This window comes from Pantherophis guttatus, chromosome 2 (genome assembly GCF_059756535.1).
Source record: "Pantherophis guttatus breed Tessera chromosome 2, ASM5975653v1, whole genome shotgun sequence".
NCBI classification, from domain to species: domain Eukaryota; kingdom Metazoa; phylum Chordata; class Lepidosauria; order Squamata; family Colubridae; genus Pantherophis; species Pantherophis guttatus.
Genome location: NC_142064.1, coordinates 186,544,649 through 186,563,091, shown reverse-complemented (window position 1 = coordinate 186,563,091; position 18,443 = coordinate 186,544,649). Strand labels below are relative to the sequence as shown.

The following is an 18,443-nucleotide window of genomic DNA, read 5'->3' as shown; positions in this document are numbered from 1 at the left end:
ATCTGTGATTTGATCACAGATGAGAAGATTGACTGGGCATGTGCTGAAACCTGAAATCTGGCTGGTCCATGGAGGGGAAAGGGTTTGCCACTTAGAAGTGGGAGGAGGAGAGCCTTCTCTGTGGGGGCACAGGGGGAGAGCCTTCTCTGTGGGGGCACCTACCATCTGGAACGAGCTCCCCCCAGAGATACGGAAGATCCCGGACCTGCGCACGTTTCGCCGTGCTCTCAAAACTTTTCTATTTCAACAAGCTGGCCTGGCCTAACTCCCCTCTTTTAAATTCTTAAATTTTAAATTTTTTAATTCGTGATTTTATAAATTGGGTGTTTTAATCTGTGTTTCGGCCGAAATATTTAATAATTTTAAGGGATTTTTAATATTTGTATTGTCTGTATTTTATCTTGGCTGTTCACCGCCCTGAGTCCTTCGGGAGTAGGGCGGTATAGAAATTTGATTAATAGAATAATAATAATAATAAGTGTCCACAGATGGGTTTCAGATGTGACTTCATATATGCTGAAGTCATATTTTCTGCAATCAAGTTTGGATCGGTCGAGAATTGGTCTAGCAAATGTTTTGTATGCTCTGGTTAGTAGTGCAATATTACCAGAGAAGAAGCTACGCAAGATTAGGTTTACAACTCTTAATGCCTTTTTGGTGATGTTATTACAGTGGGCTTTGGCACTTAGATCATTTGATATGAGTACTCTATTAATGAACTCTATGAAGTTTCAGAGAGAGTTTTAGGTTGTCCCTAATAGTCTCTGCATGGTGCAAAGGAAGCATTAATTGTCACCTGGAATGAACGGGTGTTAGAGCAGATTGTGCCCATGTGGCTTCTTTCTGCCCATGGTTAAGTACCTATCTGCCCCCTGGTTTACAGAGGAATTGAGGGAGATGAAGTGAATGAAAAAAAAGCCTAAAGTGTCCCTGGAAGTCAACAAAGAACTAACTTGACATATAAAGGCTTACATGGCATGGGGACAGACTATTTGAGGGATTGCTTCTCCCCAGTCACAACTAATAAGCCCATCAGGTCTGCAAAAAAGGCAGGTTGTGAGTCACATCTAATAAGCCCATCAGGTCTGCAAAAAAGGCAGGTTGTGAGTCCTAAGGCACCAAGTAATGTCATCCAATAAAAGCAAAGCGAAGGAGAGGCTTTTCTGCAGTAACACCTGCTGTCTAGAATATCATTTGTTTTGAAGTCCGGCTGACTCCAATTTACTGGCTTTCTGGGAAGGTTCTGAAGACATGCCTTTGCCATCTAGTTGGGATATTTGGTAGTAGTGGTGTGTAGCTTGTAGAAAACCCATACTGTTAGTGAGATTGATTACACTCTCTTGCGGAATATTTTTTTATGATTTTAAAAGTTATTTTTATAATGACTTTGGGGCTTTTAATTCTATAAACTGCCCAGTATGTGGGATTGAGATATAAATTGCACAAATAAGTCAACAAATAAATCAACAAATAAATAAAACAGAATCAAGATTCAAAAGACCAAAAGGCAAAGACCTCGATGAAAGAATTTGATGGAGGTTGTACAAAAATGTGCATTTAAAGTTTTTAAAAAATAAAAGGCACAGGTATTGGTGGAAATCTGATGTGGTCACATACATAAGATCTAAGGATGTTAGTGGACCTTAGTACAATCTAGCAGTATTGCCACTGCTAAAAATGCTAATACAGTCTTATACAGTATTAACAGGTGTCTTATGTCTTGATCACAAAAAGCAGTATTTCCCTTTTATTCTGCTTTAAGCCAGTTTAGTAGTAAAGTAAAATTTTGGGCATAATAGTTTAATAGAATGTTTCAAATAGTGATGTATTCAGAGAAATCAAAAAGATGGTTAAGGGTTTGACATCTTTGGAATAAAGCTTGAATTGTCCTTAAATTACAAGTATTTGTAGCAGCAGGAGCAAAGTGAATTAGTATTTCTAATACTATTATTGTCCCTTTCAATTTTAGTCAAAGGTATATGAACCATAGACCACTGCATGCCTTAATTATTTTGAAAATTAGTAGAGCAGTCACCTTTTTGAAAAGAAAAATCTGTAGAGATCTAGACTTATCTATCAATATCAGTTTGTGTTTTTGTGTATGTTTTCAGCCTGTAGTGAAGGACATTATGGAGACTATTGTCAGAAAATATGTCCTGAATGCCCAGCAGATAGACCATGCAACCGATTAACAGGAGAATGTGCTGATGAATTGACATGTGCAGAAAAAAAGAATATGCATCTCTGTAAATTCAGTGAGTACTACTATTTTGGTAAATGGTCCCTTTTATATATTCTGATTTTGTAATCTGTATATAATTATAATTCCCTATTATCAGCTTTCGTTTAATAGTAAATTGTTCCATTGATATTTCACCACGTGAACTTGTCAAGGCTACCTATATTTTTTTTTTAAGTAAATGGTGCTTGTGGTTTATCTTTCTTTCCAAAATAATGTAGTTTCCTGATTGGTTTCTGACTCTTAATTGTACTATTGCTTACCAAACTTTATTGCCACACGAGTTGCTTCTTTTACTTCATTTTGAACACCAGGTCAGCTATGAGAAGACTTCTTCCTGAGCAAGCTACTATGACCTAGGTCATAGTAGCAAACATTATGGTTAGGCAGCATACAGGCTTTGTGCACAAAATTTCTCCAACAATAGTGAGGGTCTGTTGCCTACTCCAACTATTGAGTCACGGGGCAGGTATAGCCTCTATTATTTATCTTGCCTTTCTTCAGATGCATCTTTTAAAAGCAAGGTTTCTAAGCACATCTTGTACCAAGTGATTCCTTCAGTGGATCCTTATTATATCATGGTTTACTCCCCTTTTCGGTCTTGTTGCTGGAACTGTTCTTAACTTCTGAACTGCCCTATTCTTCTTTCTGCCCATCAGGTACTGATGTACATTTGAGCTTCAGTTTCTTGCATCTCACTTCTTGCAGGATTTGACCCCTTCTTTCCTCATGGCCAAAGTAAAAGGGATACTCTTTATTTCTCAGAAACCATCCATGAGAACTACTTAAGCTATTAGGTAAAATTCTTTCCAGATTGAATCCCCTGCAGTGCCAGGTTACCTGTGTTTTGGCATTCCTTTCACACTCCAAATACCAAGTTGTGGCTGTTAGATTGGCGCAAGGAACAAGAATACGCGAGCAACGAGTGGTCCATTCAGCACTTTTATTAAGAGAATCAGAACAGCCAACTGTGCTGCCGGGCTCGCCTTATAAAGGGAGTCGGCAGGCAAGCAGGCCAATGACAGATCTTCAAATCTCCCGCCGGTGGACTAGCCAATCCGTCGGGGATGCCCATATAAGGACATAACAGTGGCACTATCATCCTTAATGTTATATGTAACAGCCATCTTTGCCCACTGCCTTTAGTGAATGTCATCCTTATTTTTTTTAATTTAATGAAGTGAAGTGCTTTATGAAAGGTTTGGTTCATCTTTATCTGCTGGTATTCATGCTGATACTGTTACACAAGTGTGCTCTCAGATTCAGTTTATGGTCACTCACACACTCACTGACCTGGAAAATTGCCACACTCAATCTCAAATTAACTGAACATTGAGGCAGTTCTTTAAAATACAAAGAGACCCAGTGAATTTCAAATAACAGCAAACTTTTACTGATATATTTTTGCTCTTACACACACTCATCCATACTTACCCAGCATCTACTACTAGGCTGCCAGACACTAGCAAGAGGGACAGAAACCTCCAGGTCTGAGGACTGGGCTGGCTTCAGGACTTCTTTTATCCCCCAGAGATGGTGGGGAGGGGCTTCCCATGCAGGCCCATCTCCTTTGTTGGTGAGACTTGGGGAGGGCCTTGCCATGTGCTCAGACCCAATTTTGGTGCTTTTGTTCCCTTTTTAACAACTGCTGGCTCCTTTCCCTGAGGGAAATTTTTTTGGGCTTTTGTCCATCCTGCTTACATGCCTTTGCAACTTTTAGTTGTAGTGGCTTTGGTCTAGTCTCACACATTCCTTCCCCTGGCATCGACTTAAACAGAAGATGCCACAAAATGGGGTTCACTCATCACCTGCTCAGAGCATTGAAGATTTTTGTATATATTCTTGCCAATAGGTTTGCTGTCTAATTGGTATGGAGGTACAATATTTTAGGAAAACAAATCTAATACATTGAAAGACGGAGGAGATAAATGCAAAGGCAAATAATACAAACAGAAACATTTGGACAATTTTTCTTCCCCAGGATCTCAAATCAGGTAACCAAGATGTGAGCCAGAATCAGTTCCATCCCTCCAGATCTTGGAAGATGTGATATGCTAGAGTCTTAAGCTTGGCTAGTTTTGCTTCAGTGTAATTCTCATTATTGGTTAGGCTAAAACAACATTGCTGCAAACTAGCAATCTCATGCCATCTTAAATCTTGGGGCCTTCTTCTCTTCAATAGCTATATTCTTTCAGAATAACAGCATCTCATCAGCATTGAAAACCTGATTTATATTCCTTCTCCTCAATATTTTTTGAGTTTTGCAGTTAGGCTTAGCCTCATCATCAGCTAATGTTTACACTACAGATGGAATAATGTCTCTTGAATTTCTGGAACCAGCCTTTGCTAGCAATGAAAGTGTTTTCTGCTGAGCTATTGGACCAGGGGGTATGTTGCTTAAATTTGTTGTAAAGAAATTACAACATACCAATATTCATACATTTTTAATGGTCTTTGATCGAAATGAGCAACTCATTCTCTGTTTTTAGCATCACTTTATCACGTACAAATTCTCACAATATGGTACTTTTACATATGCCACATATGTGAGCCCTTCACAAGATTTATCTGAAATCTGCACTTTCTCATTCAAAGTTCTAAGTTTCTTTTGACCCTTTTAGGATTTTGTCCATCACTGGCTGCACTTCATTTAGAATCCATGGGTATTCATATAAACACAGCAGTATTTTAAGAACAAGTAGCCTAACACAGGCACACCATCCTAACCAGTGATGCTCACAGTCTCGTGAGATTGAAGATACCCATGCCTCACCTAATTTAGTGAGGAACAACCAAATCTTTTAGCATTATTCTTAGTATAATAAGTTATACTACTGGCATTGTGAAAAAAATAATCTAAGAACAAAGATCCCACAAATATGGAGATTCAAATACAATCCATATGTGTGAACACTTTAGAGACAAAAAACAACAACCCATAAATCCAAATTGTCACAAGTAAATGCCTTATTCTCTAATGTGTAAATAGTATATGAACGGGATGTCAGGGGTTAATTTATTCTTCACTTCTTAATGTATTCATACTTCACCACTCCCATATCTAGCTCCACCCATTGTATATATAAGGAGCTACACACACTCTCTTCTTTGCTTCTATCTGTGAATATTCAGTGAATATAGAATGCCTTATGTAAATAAAAGAAAATATATTTGAACTCTTAACTCTCTCATAACTTATTGAGTCTGATCCTGAAAATATTGCAACAAGCTGGTAGCAGAGGATGGTTAAATTGACTCAATAAAAACTTAAATATGTCTAAGAGAGATAGGCCCAACACCAGGGCATACAGCAAAGAAATGGAAACGGATCAAGAAATAATAGATGAGTCCACAAATGCAATTTCGAGAGAATCCGAAGAATACACAACTGAAGACGAAGAAATAATAGATGAAGATGGTGACCGAGAGGAAATTAAAATAGAAAACAACGAACTCAGGTCAGAAATATTAAAACTGTTAAAGAGCCAGAAAAACGATGAAAGCCTCATCGCGAACCTCCAAGACATGTTGAAAAACAGCGGAGCAGCGAGAGAGAAGCACATCGCCACCGAAAAGTCAAAAGACTCCAAAATAGTAAGTGATACGACTAAAGAAAAGAACGCTATAAAGAAGAAAAACGGTGATCCCGCGCAAAATTTTGAATGGCAGCCATCTTGGTTCCAACAGACCTCCAGAATGAGCGAAGCAGAGCCAATCAGAAAACTTGATTCAAAATTTCTGGCGCGAAAGGCACTACTGGATAACGAAAACGAAAAAGAAAAATCAAACACCTCAGAAGAATCAGAATCAGAAAGTGAAGGTGATTCAACAGATACTCAAATAAAGTCAGCAATGAAAACGCTTTTTGCTGCATTTGGACCAAAACTAAAAATTACCAAAAAGTCAACCAGAAAACGAACGAGCAAGCCAACGCCTCAAAATCTACCCGCTCCCATCCTGACGACGAGAGCACCGACGCATGAACCAAGAGAGCCCTGCAAATACCATCCCACACCGCAGACCGATGAAAGCACCAACGCACTCAAGAGAAGAAAAAGAACAAGCACCATCGTCAGAACCCCTAAGATCGAGCCGGAGACCGATTCATCTGAGGAGGAGCTGAACGAGCGAGCCACAACGACGAGAACCTCTCACGACGACTCCAGGATCGAAATGAGCAACGCGCATGCGCGAGACTACGCAGATGACCCGGGAAGACATGAGTTGCCGAAAGGACCCTGCAGACTCGTCGCGAGCATTCCCACGCCGTTTTGTAATTTTCACCATCTACGAGACCACGGACTACCTCCGGTTGTAAGTAATGGACCTAATAATGTCGGAAATTTGCCCAGTGACTTCCCAAAGCTGAGAATAGATGGCATTAATTTACAAGAATGGTATCAGCAGCTCCAGGTGGTCTTTATGAAAGAAAACTTACTGTTTTTCATCACTAATCCCCCAAAAAGACCTTGGACTTTAAAGTTAGACTGCTTACACCATAGAGCATTTTTCTTATTAATTTCTAGTGTGTCTCCTGCCATGTATCACAGTATTAAGCAAAATCTGACTGTCTCAGAAATTATTCAATGCATGTTCAATTTGTTTCACAGTGATAGTGTAGCTACCACCACAAGAATGTCTAAAGATTTCTTTTCTTCTAGGATAAAACCAGGGGTTTCCATAAGTGAACATTTAATATCTTTAAACAAAATAAGAGCTGAGCTACATTTAAGGGGGGAGGTGATTTCAGACCAAACAATGAAAAGTGTTATCATAAACTCACTTGACCCATCATGGGACAATTATATGTCACATTTAGACACAATCAATCTTGGATATTTATCCATAGAAAGTCTATCCAATAAGTTAATAGCTGAAGACAATTCAAGGAAGAGCCGCTCTAACAATCACATTGAACATAAACCATATAGAAAAGTGGTTTTCCAAGAAAGATATAATGAAACATTCAGATGCCACAATTGTGGATCCAGGGAATGCAATAGAAGAGATTGTCCCAAAATTACAAAAGAAAGACATAGGTCAGAACACAGAAACAAATACATCCATAGACAGTCTTCCATTGATAGACATAGATATAGAAGCCCACCAAATTACAAAGAATATAGAGGGGGTAGAGATAATTCAAAGGACAGAAAATCTGGTTCACTAAATGGACTAAACAAGCAAGACAACACTAACATACAGCAAACTGAGGATAATAATTGGCTTATTGATTCTGGAGCAACCAATCATACTACTAATAATAAAAACATACTATCTTCATTTATAGAAGATAAATTTGTAATAAAGGTAGCCAACCAAGAAAAGGTCCAAGTATTAGGAAGAGGAAATGTAACCTTGCCTGGTATAGAAAAAATAGAGGGGGTATTACTGATACCTGAGATACCTCATAACATATTAAGTGCCATAAAACTAAGCAGAGATTCTGATATTAATATTGTGTTCTCAAAAGAAAAAGCAACTTTGGAGAAAAATAAAACAGATATAGGTACAGTAATGATTAAAGGAGGCCTACCTTATTTAATAACTAAAGAGAAATGGTTACACAACATTGATTCAAATATGGAAGATTGTATTGAACTAGATAATGAAAACATTAGCAACAGTGACAATGATGAATGTAAAATAGCTCATGATAACAAGGATGCACATAATGAGAAAAAACCAAAAATAGGTAAGCCAATTCATGATGAGTGTGCTCATGTCTTACATAGGAAGTTAGGACATGCCAGTTTTCCTGTAGTACAGAAAATGACTGAACACGCAGAAGGTGTCAAAATAAAAAATTGTGAAAACTATTTGGAATGCTCAGTATGTAAATCTACAAAACTAAAAACTAGTCCCAGGCCTAGAAAATCTACAAGGTCAACTAACAAGATTTTTGATTTAGTACACATGGACCTGGTTGGTCCACTGACGCCATCAATCATTTATAAAAAACATTACTTCTTAACTATTGTGGATGACTATAGTCGCTATGGATTTGTTTACACATTAAAACACAAAGATGAAACCTTTCAAAAATTTAAAGAGTTTTACAAACACATAGAAACACAACACAATATCAAAATAAAACAAATAATGACAGATAGGGGATGTGAATTCATGTCTAAGGAATTCTCCCAATGGTTGAAGGACAGAGGAATGTTACATTACACATCTAGCCCATTTTCCGCGTTCCAGAACGGAATTGTAGAGAGGAAGAACTCAACATTACAAACCATGATTAGATGCACATTGGAAGATGCTGGCTTAAGCAAACAATTCTGGTCAGAAGCCCTACAATATTCCAATTACACACAAAATAGAACTTGGTCCAGCATTGTGAATAAGACACCATATGAAGTGATGTATAATAGAAAACCAAAACTAGCACACATGCACATTTTTGGAGTCACCGCAGACGTACACATACCTAAACAATTAAGAAGAAAGGGAGAAAATGTGTCTAGAAGACTTAGATTTATGGGATATGAGACAGGTACAAAAGGATACAGATTCATTGATAATAATAACAAATTTATAGTTTCCAGAACAGCTGTGTTTCATGAACAGGCCAACTGGTCTAGAATACATCTTAATGAAATATTCCCAAACAACAACACAGATACTAAATCCCAAGAGAAAAGAACTGTAGAAAAGCAAAAGGACAACAAATATAAAAACAAAACCAAAACATGGACAAACAGTCAACACAAAATAAAGACAGATACATTAACAAAAAAGGAAGCAAGATATTTGCATGACAATAACAGCAAACCCGAAAAGCCAATTAGAAACACTAGAAACCAAATGCCAAATAAATATAAAGATTATATAATGCATATGGATGGAGAAACTATGACACCTAGCACATATGAGGAAGTGTTAAAACTTCCTCCTAAAGAAAAAGAAAAGTGGGAATTAGCAATGACAAAAGAGATGGAAAGCTTACAAGGATTAAATGTATTTACACCTGCGATTGCACCAAAGGACAAAACAATTATTGGTACTAGGTGGATATATAAAATTAAAAATTTAGAGGGAGGCAATACTCTATATAAGGCTAGATTAGTTGCACAAGGTTATGCACAGAAATATCCAGAGGACTATACTGACACTTACTCCCCCACAGTAAGAACTGAAAGTGTAAAAACGGCTCTAGTTGTAGCATCAGCACTCAATCTCGATGTATTCCAGTATGACATACAGACTGCGTATTTACACGCAAAATTAGATAAGGAAATATATGTAAGAGCACCTCACAGTCAATATACAAATAAGAATGAGATTTGGTTATTAAACAAAAGTCTATATGGGCTAAAACAATCTGGTAAACGATGGTATGATTGTTTAGTAAAAGTACTAAGAACTATGGAATTCAATGCTACCACTGCTGATAATTGTTTCTTTGTTAAAAAGGGTAATGATTACATAGAATTTGTATTGATCTATGTGGACGACATTTTATATATAGGTAATCACAAAGAAAGAAGAGAAACATTTGTAACAAAGTTAAATGAACATTTCTCATTGAAATCCTTAGGTAAAGTAAATAAGTATCTTGGTGTTCAAATTAGTAAGACTAAAAGGGGATTCAAGCTTTCTCAGAAAGATAAGATCACAGAACTTTTGAACAAATGTAACCTAAATGATGCTAAACCCTGTGACACTCCAATGCAAACTGATTTCCTAAGAAATGCTGATGAATCATCCCCTGAATTCAAAGATAACATGTTCTATAGATCAATCATAGGTTCACTTCTTTACATTTCTAATTGGACAAGACCTGACATCGCTTTACCCCTTAATTTATTGTCCAGACATGTCAGCAAACCAACTATGTATCATTGGGAAGCTGTTAAAAGAATATTAAGATATTTAAAAAACACATTAGACTTTTGCTTAATGTTAGAACCTAATAATGTCAAGGAACCGAAACTCACATGTTACGCAGATGCAGATTGGGCTGGAGACACTTCATGCAGAAAAAGTACATCTGGTTACTTATTTCTCCTAAACGATTGTCCAGTTTACTGGTACACTGGCAAACAAGATTTAGTGGCCACTTCAACAACAGAAGCGGAATATGTTTGTTTATCTAAAGCAGCAAATAACCTTGTATGGTTTAATGATCTGATTTCTGATGTTTGGAAAAAACCTGCACTACCTTTTGTCATGCACGAAGACAATAAAGCAGCCATTGAAATATCTAGATCCGACGCCATTGGACAGAGATCTAGACATATAGACATAAAATTTAAACATGTGAGACAATTATCTCAAGATGGATTTATTAAGGCAGTGCATTGTGAGACATCGGAACAGTTAGTTGACATATTGACAAAGCCTTTGCCATCTAAGCAACATAAATATTTGACTTCCAAATTATATGTATTATATTGTTCTGAATCTGAATGTAATAAATGTAGCATATCGAATCGGCATTTAGAGGGGGATTTGTCACAAGTAAATGCCTTATTCTCTAATGTGTAAATAGTATATGAACGGGATGTCAGGGGTTAATTTATTCTTCACTTCTTAATGTATTCATACTTCACCACTCCCATATCTAGCTCCACCCATTGTATATATAAGGAGCTACACACACTCTCTTCTTTGCTTCTATCTGTGAATATTCAGTGAATATAGAATGCCTTATGTAAATAAAAGAAAATATATTTGAACTCTTAACTCTCTCATAACTTATTGAGTCTGATCCTGAAAATATTGCAACACAAATATAGGGAAGTAACTTGTTCTTATACATAAGGGCAGTGTGGCCTGCTATGTTTCTGTGTCAACAGACCCCAGTATCAGAAAAAGAGAGAACATCATATTATTTTCTCCTAGTGATTTAATTTTGCAATACCAACTCACCAATATATTTTAGAGAATATGGCTTTGTTTTATATCTTATCCAGTATTGTTTGCAACCAGGATCCCCCACTTTCATTTTAAGAAGTTGTTTTCATCTCCAAAAACCATTGTGATCATGGCAAGTGACAAGGATATCATGGAAGTAAATGGGTAGATGTTTTCATTCTTTTGCTGGTGGTGGTGTTTTTTTGGATTTCACTTGTTTTAGAAAGAAAAAGAAAATGTTCCGTGAAAAATCAGAATTTATCCCACAAAGTTTCAGTTGCAAACTCATTGCATACTTGGAAGAATCTGGCATACCCACTCTTAAATTAAATCCAGACAAATAAGTTGGTTTAGTATTATACAGTATCATATTTCAATCAAGAAATTATATAAAGAAAAATGTAACAGATACAGTTAATCATACACGGTAAATTCCTTTCCCTGATACTTCAATAATATGTTAATTTAATGCTTTATTTTAAACAGATATTCTATGAATGTTGATCAGGTATGTATTGTTTTTTTTCTTTTTTAAGAACTGAAAAGCAAGTTTTGTTACCATTCCTGGATATACTTCAATAAACACTGTTATTATATTCCTAAATTTGGGGTGATCAGTAAAGATGACGCAGAATATATGTGCGGGCAATTTAAAGGAGCCGAACTGATAAGCTTGGCTACCATTCAAGAAAAGGTAAATGATTTAGGCATATGTCACAAAGTTTTTTTTAAAAAAGAGAATAATAATTATCCTGTTTTTAACATTTGTTTCTAATACTTTTTAAACTTATTTCTAATGCTTTACTGTATACAATATAAGTAAAATATATTGTTTTGATGAATGGGAACACCTCATGAGTTTTATATATTTTATGGTGGTTTTTGGATGCTTTTCTTGTTTTAAAATTATTTAAAATTCTTTTTGCTGTTTTTCTGTTTGTTTTAACTATTTGTCTCCCAGAGTCATATGGGTGACTATATAAATTTGAATAATAAATAAGTAGGAATAAAATAAATTGAAATAATTAAATAACACTTGTTTCCACAATCTATATTATGTGAAGAAAATAATAAAAAAAGTAGAGTGCTGTACAGTGCATCCATTCATACTTATTTGGGAAACATTCTGTTTTTTTTTTTTTTTTTTATTGAAAAGGTTTTCAAATACAAATTTTTCCCCCTTTTTCCCCCCCCTCGCCCCCCTCCCTAACCCCCCCTCCCCACCCTTCCCCCCCTGTGACTTCTTCGTAACAAAAAAAAACCCTAATTCATAACAGATTACTTACTCCCTCCTCAAAATACTGACCTTTACTTGCTAAGAGTATTATAAATCCCCCTTTATCCATACATTTCAGAAAAGAAGAAGAGAAAAAAAAAACAAAAAAAAACAAACACATTATACTATAACTATTATAAAATAACTCTAATTTAGCATAATAGTGTTTTATATCTATGCATTATTGCAACAATTCAAAACCACCTTCCACTTTAAAACTATACAATAAGTCCTACTTTAATAACATTTCAAAGCGGGCTCCCCATAAAATCTAATTTAACATTTATTCCACTCTATCCATTTCCTCCACTCCCCTAAATGTATCACTTAAAAATCCCTTTTCTTAAACTAATCAATCTGTAGCTAGCTTATTCACCCACTGTCTTACAAATTTACCATACACAACAATTCTTGATATCTTTAATTCACTGCCCACACTACTTAAAAATATATATATATATATATTCCATTATATCTAAATAAAAAAAGAAAAGACAATAACTTTAAATTTATAGTCCATATAATATCTTCTTGAAGTCTTTCCACTGGATTATTAAAACCAACATCCATAATAGGGTGACATAGCTTGCGGATGCAACAGTTTATTCAAGATCTCCAATCATATCTGCCCCCATCAGTAGTAAACATCTTCTTATATATATAAAAGTAAAAACAACCACCCGAGTGACATTATAATTGTATTCCATATAATAATAATTGTGGGTTTCATCAGGATTATTAATTTCCATCATCGTATTGGGTAACAACCCGATCTTCTGCATGTCCCAATGTGATTCTCTTGCCTTATAATTCAAGATAATTATAATATATTTATCAACACAAAAAGAAGTTTCAAAGTAGATAATTCAAAACCATCAATTTGAGGCTCTTTCCATGTCCCAAAATTACGGCAATGCAGAGATCTGCCACTATCCTCAGGATGATATTGACCAATATGTCGCCTCCTCTATGTTTTCACATAATCATTCATATTTTAAAATCACTGGCTTGACTGTTGCTTGGGTTAGAAATTTCTATTTTTGTACAACCTATTTCTTTTTTTGTTTTCTTTTTGTGGGTTTGACCTCCATCCTAATTTTTTGTGTCTCGCATTTCTTTTTTATCCCTTGTATATCCTCTAATTGGTTTCCATGCTTGTCCTTGCCTTGATAAGTCATCACATTAAAATCAGATGGCACTTCTCTCAAATTTGTAGATAATCCAGCTGGGGTATCCGATAAATCCAAAGGCAATTTATCTGGTACAGTCTCTGTCTTTAGTTCCAGCTCCTTCTGCTTATCCTGTATTATATCTGAAGACGTTAAATTCATTTTCAACCTATTTTGATAAAATTCTTCCGCCCTTTCAACAGTATTTAACTGGTATCTTTCTCCTTGATATCTCAATATAATACCAACTGGGACGTCCCACCGGAATTGAATATTTCTCCTTTTTAACTCAGACACCAGAAAGCCAAATTTCTTCCTTTCCATTAGTATCTTAGGTGGGAGTTCCTTGTAAATCCAAATCTTTCTTCCATACAATTGCAAATTAGAATTGAAGGAATTTTGCACAATTTTATTCCTAATTTCTTTATCTGAAAAATAGATTACCACATCTCTAGGCAATTGCCTTTGCTTGGCAGTCCAGGAGTTTATTCGATAAGCTCTATCAATCCTACAAAACACTTCCTCAGGTTGAATCTTTAAAATCCCAGCTAGAAATTCAGAAGATATTTTCCTTAAGTCATCTCTGTTATTTTCCTGCAAACCTCTAAGTCTTATTGCATATTCTGTGAAATTATATTGTATCTTTAGAACCTCTTTTTGAATCCTCTGTTCCAGATATTCTACATTACCAGACTTTTGGTCAGCATCCATTTTAAATTTTTCTTCTGAACTATAATCCTGAATATTTAACAAATCATTTTCAATTTTTTGAATTCTATTGTCCAATTTATCTTGAATTTCATCCATTTTTGACTCTAGTAAATTAGTATTTGTATCCAACCGAATCATGAATTCTGACAATTTTAAAATTTTTTGCTGCAAAAAGTCAAACTTGGATTTCACCAATTCCTTAGTTTCCTGCTTAAATTTTTCAAGTTGCTGATTCACAATCTCATCCCTTCTTTCAATCTCCTCTAAGAGAAATTCTATTATATTAAAATCAGGTTTCTGGGACTGAAGAGTTAAAACTTGTTGCTTTAAATTCTTAGTGGGGGAATCCCCCCCACCTATTTGTTTGTCTGACTTCACAAGCCTCAGTGCCATGTTTCCGCCTAAGCAGGCTTTGTTAGAAGAAGAAAAAAAAAAAAACAAGACAAAAGACTTCCAGCCAGCAACACTCAAGCCTCCAGGGAAAAAAGAGAAAAACAAAAACAGGAGCGGAGTTTTGTCTACAAATGTAGCCAGTGGTATTTATTCCGCTACATTGTAATAATAAAAAACGGAAGAACTTTCCCTCTCAAACTCTTCTCCAGCCGCGGCAGACGCCATTTTAAAAAGAAACTTTTTTCCTCTTTCTCTTCCTCTATTCTCTTAAGTAATTTTTAAAAGATAAGTAAAATACTTGCGCTTCAGTATTACAGGTCCAGCTCACATTTTCTTTGAGTAATCTGTCAAATTCGCAGGCTTGCTTTTGACGCCTGGCTCTGCATTAGCAGAGGTCTCCCAAAGCCCGGAGCAGCGGCTGGGGATATGGGGCATCTCATCCGCTCCATCCCAAAAGTAAAAGAAAAACTTTTGGGACTCTGCAGAGAGTTCTACCCACCCCTGCCGGCTCTATCTCCGTTTCCTCATGGGAACGGAGTTTTTTCGAGCCGCCGTTCCGTTGTGAAGGCGGCTCTGACAGGCAGTGGAAGCTGACGATCCCAAAGGAACGTCTGGCGGCGGCCAGCAGCAAACAGGAAGTCTATTCTGTTTTTATACAGCTGTTTATATTTTAATTTCACACTGCTTCTGCATTAATTGGAATTAACTTTTAAACTGCCACACACACATCCTTCCGCTTTAAGTTACCAAACTCTATCATCATCAGATATATTGCAAATAACTGTAAAGTACCCTTAGGGAACGGAAAGTTTATTTTCTATACAAGATCTAATATCCATCTGTTTATTTCTTCTTTCCTTTTTCCTTGGTTTGCTTTAGTGATTTGACATGCAAACACTTGAATGACAACTGGTATTGCTTTTTTTTTTTTTTTGCTTTTGGCAGATTTTGGAAAAGAGTTCTTCTTTATTTCCAGTAACAATTGGGGAATACCAATTAATTGTAATCGGGTAATGTCTAACTTTTGAATGCAGATCTGGAATTTCTGGAGCCACCTAGTGGAGATGTTTGGGGGAAAATAAATGAAGTGCTGTGCAAGTATTTTTTCCCCTTCAGTCCATTTTCCAACGTAAATCATATCTTCTCAAAGATATTTTGTGAAAGGGAAATTATGGAACTTTAAACCTCTTGCATATTACTACATAGTTTAATTCTTGATTAACTATGATAAGATATACTCAAAGTTCATTTAATTCCAAGCTGCCTTTGTGTCATTATTCCTTATGGGCATTTTCCTTTCATTCTCTTAGGAGGTTAATCTATCCTTGAGTAAGTTTTTCTTACTAGACTTGTGCTTTCTCTTTCTGAGGCTATTCTATTTTTCACTTTATTTCCTTTGTCCCATACCCATTTTATTAATTCTTGACACTATCAAAAAATGATGCATCACATAATCAGAATCTTTGTTTTCTTCATTAATTTTCTCAGTCTTTCTTCATGAACACATTCATTCTTTTTCCATGTATGTGTATAAATAAACTTGCTTAAATCATGTCTTCAAAATAATTTCTAATCAGTTACTCACCAAGCAATCTCTATGTCCACTCATTCTTGGATCTCCCAGTTCCCCACAGTTACTGTCCTATCTTATTATTACAGATCTATTCATGTCACCTAGGAGACAATGCCCTAGATCACATTCAGAATATTAAACAGTTTTGCTGTAAATTTATCCCCTTCACTAACACTAGTCACTATAGCATCACATACAATTAATAACAACCTATGAATTCTTACATTCCTTTGCATCTACAGTAACCTAGATGATATCAATTCATACTTTCTGGCAAACAGCTTTGCTTTTCATTTATAATTAAAGTTATATCTTCCATGAACATGTATTCCACTCTCCTTCACAAGACCAGGCCATGTTCATTCAAATATATCTGTCCTCTCTTATTTTCAAAAACATGCAATATCTATTTTTCTTTCATTTAATTTATTAATTCATGGTGTGTACCATATACTCTTCTTATATTCCATATTACAATCTATTATATGTTGCCACTGTCAACAGACCCATAGGTATTGGCCATTTCTCTTATAGCTTTAACTAATTGAGGTTTTCATATAAACCTTTTTGATAAAGTAGAAAAGAAATAAACTAGATTGCTAACCTTTCTGCTAATGATAAGAGGATGATACTGTCATTTTGATTAGTATGATGCATATCCAACCATTTTTTATCTCAAACATGTTCATGCTATTCAGTGGAAGCTAGGATCTCTACATTGTAAGACCAACATACAGCTGCTATATTGCAAGACCAATAGATAGCTGCCACATCCCACAATTAGTAACATGCTGCAGTGTACTAACATACTGAGAGTATTGGAGTGACTAATTAAGCAATTGCAATTAACATATTTCATATGGGTAATTCTGGTCATGTTATACAAGACTGAATGAGCTCTTGGTCCAGAAATAGTTATTCGGTGCCCTTTTAACTGATTGGTAAGTACCCATTTACACCATGTACAGTTTATTGGCTGAAAAATGTCTGTGGCTGGAATTAACCTTTTATGGCTTGCTGGACTGATGGAGGCTTCTAGACATCATGACTTTTCCTATTGACTCTGTTCATTAACTGCAGAATTGGCTTGCTAAAATAATCACTGAAAAAATTTGGCTTAATTCAGTTGGCCCAGCTTTCTTCCCTAAAAGAATGCTGTCAACAATGGAAAAAAAGATAACAGAAAGGTAAATCTAACCAATTTTCTTCATATGGGCTGTGTGTTTTCATTTAAATGTTCTCATGTACAGAAATTAGGGTATGTTAATTACTTTTAGGACTCTCTTGAATAAGAAAAGGCTACATCCAGGCCAATCTGGCTTGCTAAGATTAAATCAAAGCATTTTTGTCCCCAAATCCAGTCCCTAATAGCCTGCAGTGACTGGGAAGAGTCAAGATACTGATCATACATAGCTGTATGATACAAGTTGACATGCTTCTGTAGTGACTTTGGGTACATGTTTTATAGGAGTGTTTACATAAAACTCTGTAAAATACCACAACAGATAGCTAGATTTTTCTCCCCAGTCCGACTGGAACTATCTTCTCTATATTCTCCCCACTCTTCCCTCCAACCTTTAGAACACCATGGTCCAAGGTATCAAGGGCAGCTGAGAAATTAAGCCTATGACCGAGACAAAGCAGTCACGTTCTCCTGTCTGAGTCGTACCACAGATAATTCACAAAAGCAATCACAGCAAACGCCCAGGCTGGATTTAATGTGAAAACGGTCAATGATCTGTTTCTTACAGGGCTCTCCACAACTGCAGACCTAGCATCTTCTTAACCTTCTCCCAAAAGGAAATTGATTTATGCTTGACTAAAACTAGTTAGGCTCTCCCCATCATTCTACTTCCTATAAAAAAGAACTTTGTTCCTTCCATCATGTATACAAAAGATTCAGAAGTCCAAGCTTTTCATCTTAATATGGAGCTTCCTTAATAAAACCCCAAACAAAATAATCTATTGATAGGTCCCCTCAAATGGTTTGTTTGTTTGTTTGGGGTTTTATTAAGGAAGTTCCATATTAAGATGAAGAGCCTAGACTTCTGAGCTTGGTTGTTTTCTTGCAGATGTTTCATTACCCAAATTAGATAACATAACAGTGCTAGTAAGGAGTGGGGTTTGTTGTCAGTTTATATTCTACTGGCTTGTCTGTCCATGGTGGTGGGGGGTGGTCTTAGAGGTTCTTTGGTTGGGCTGTTTACTGTTAGCTTG

At 36.0% G+C, this 18,443-nt stretch overlaps 1 protein-coding gene across 2 annotated transcripts in view; it reads left to right on the top strand.

Moving 5' to 3' along the window:
* Positions 1 to 18,443, top strand: part of LOC117657019 (uncharacterized) — a 119,100-nt gene that overhangs the window by 98,409 nt on the left and 2,248 nt on the right. Inside the window, exons 41-43 of one of the 2 annotated variants that reach the window (XM_034405194.2) lie at positions 2,112 to 2,255; positions 11,641 to 11,798; positions 17,307 to 17,413. In XM_034405194.2, coding sequence (XP_034261085.2) covers positions 2,112 to 2,255; positions 11,641 to 11,798; positions 17,307 to 17,413 — 409 coding nt within the window. The remainder of the gene's footprint in view (positions 1 to 2,111; positions 2,256 to 11,640; positions 11,799 to 17,306; positions 17,414 to 18,443) is intronic. The other variant, XR_015732552.1, reaches the window with a different exon arrangement.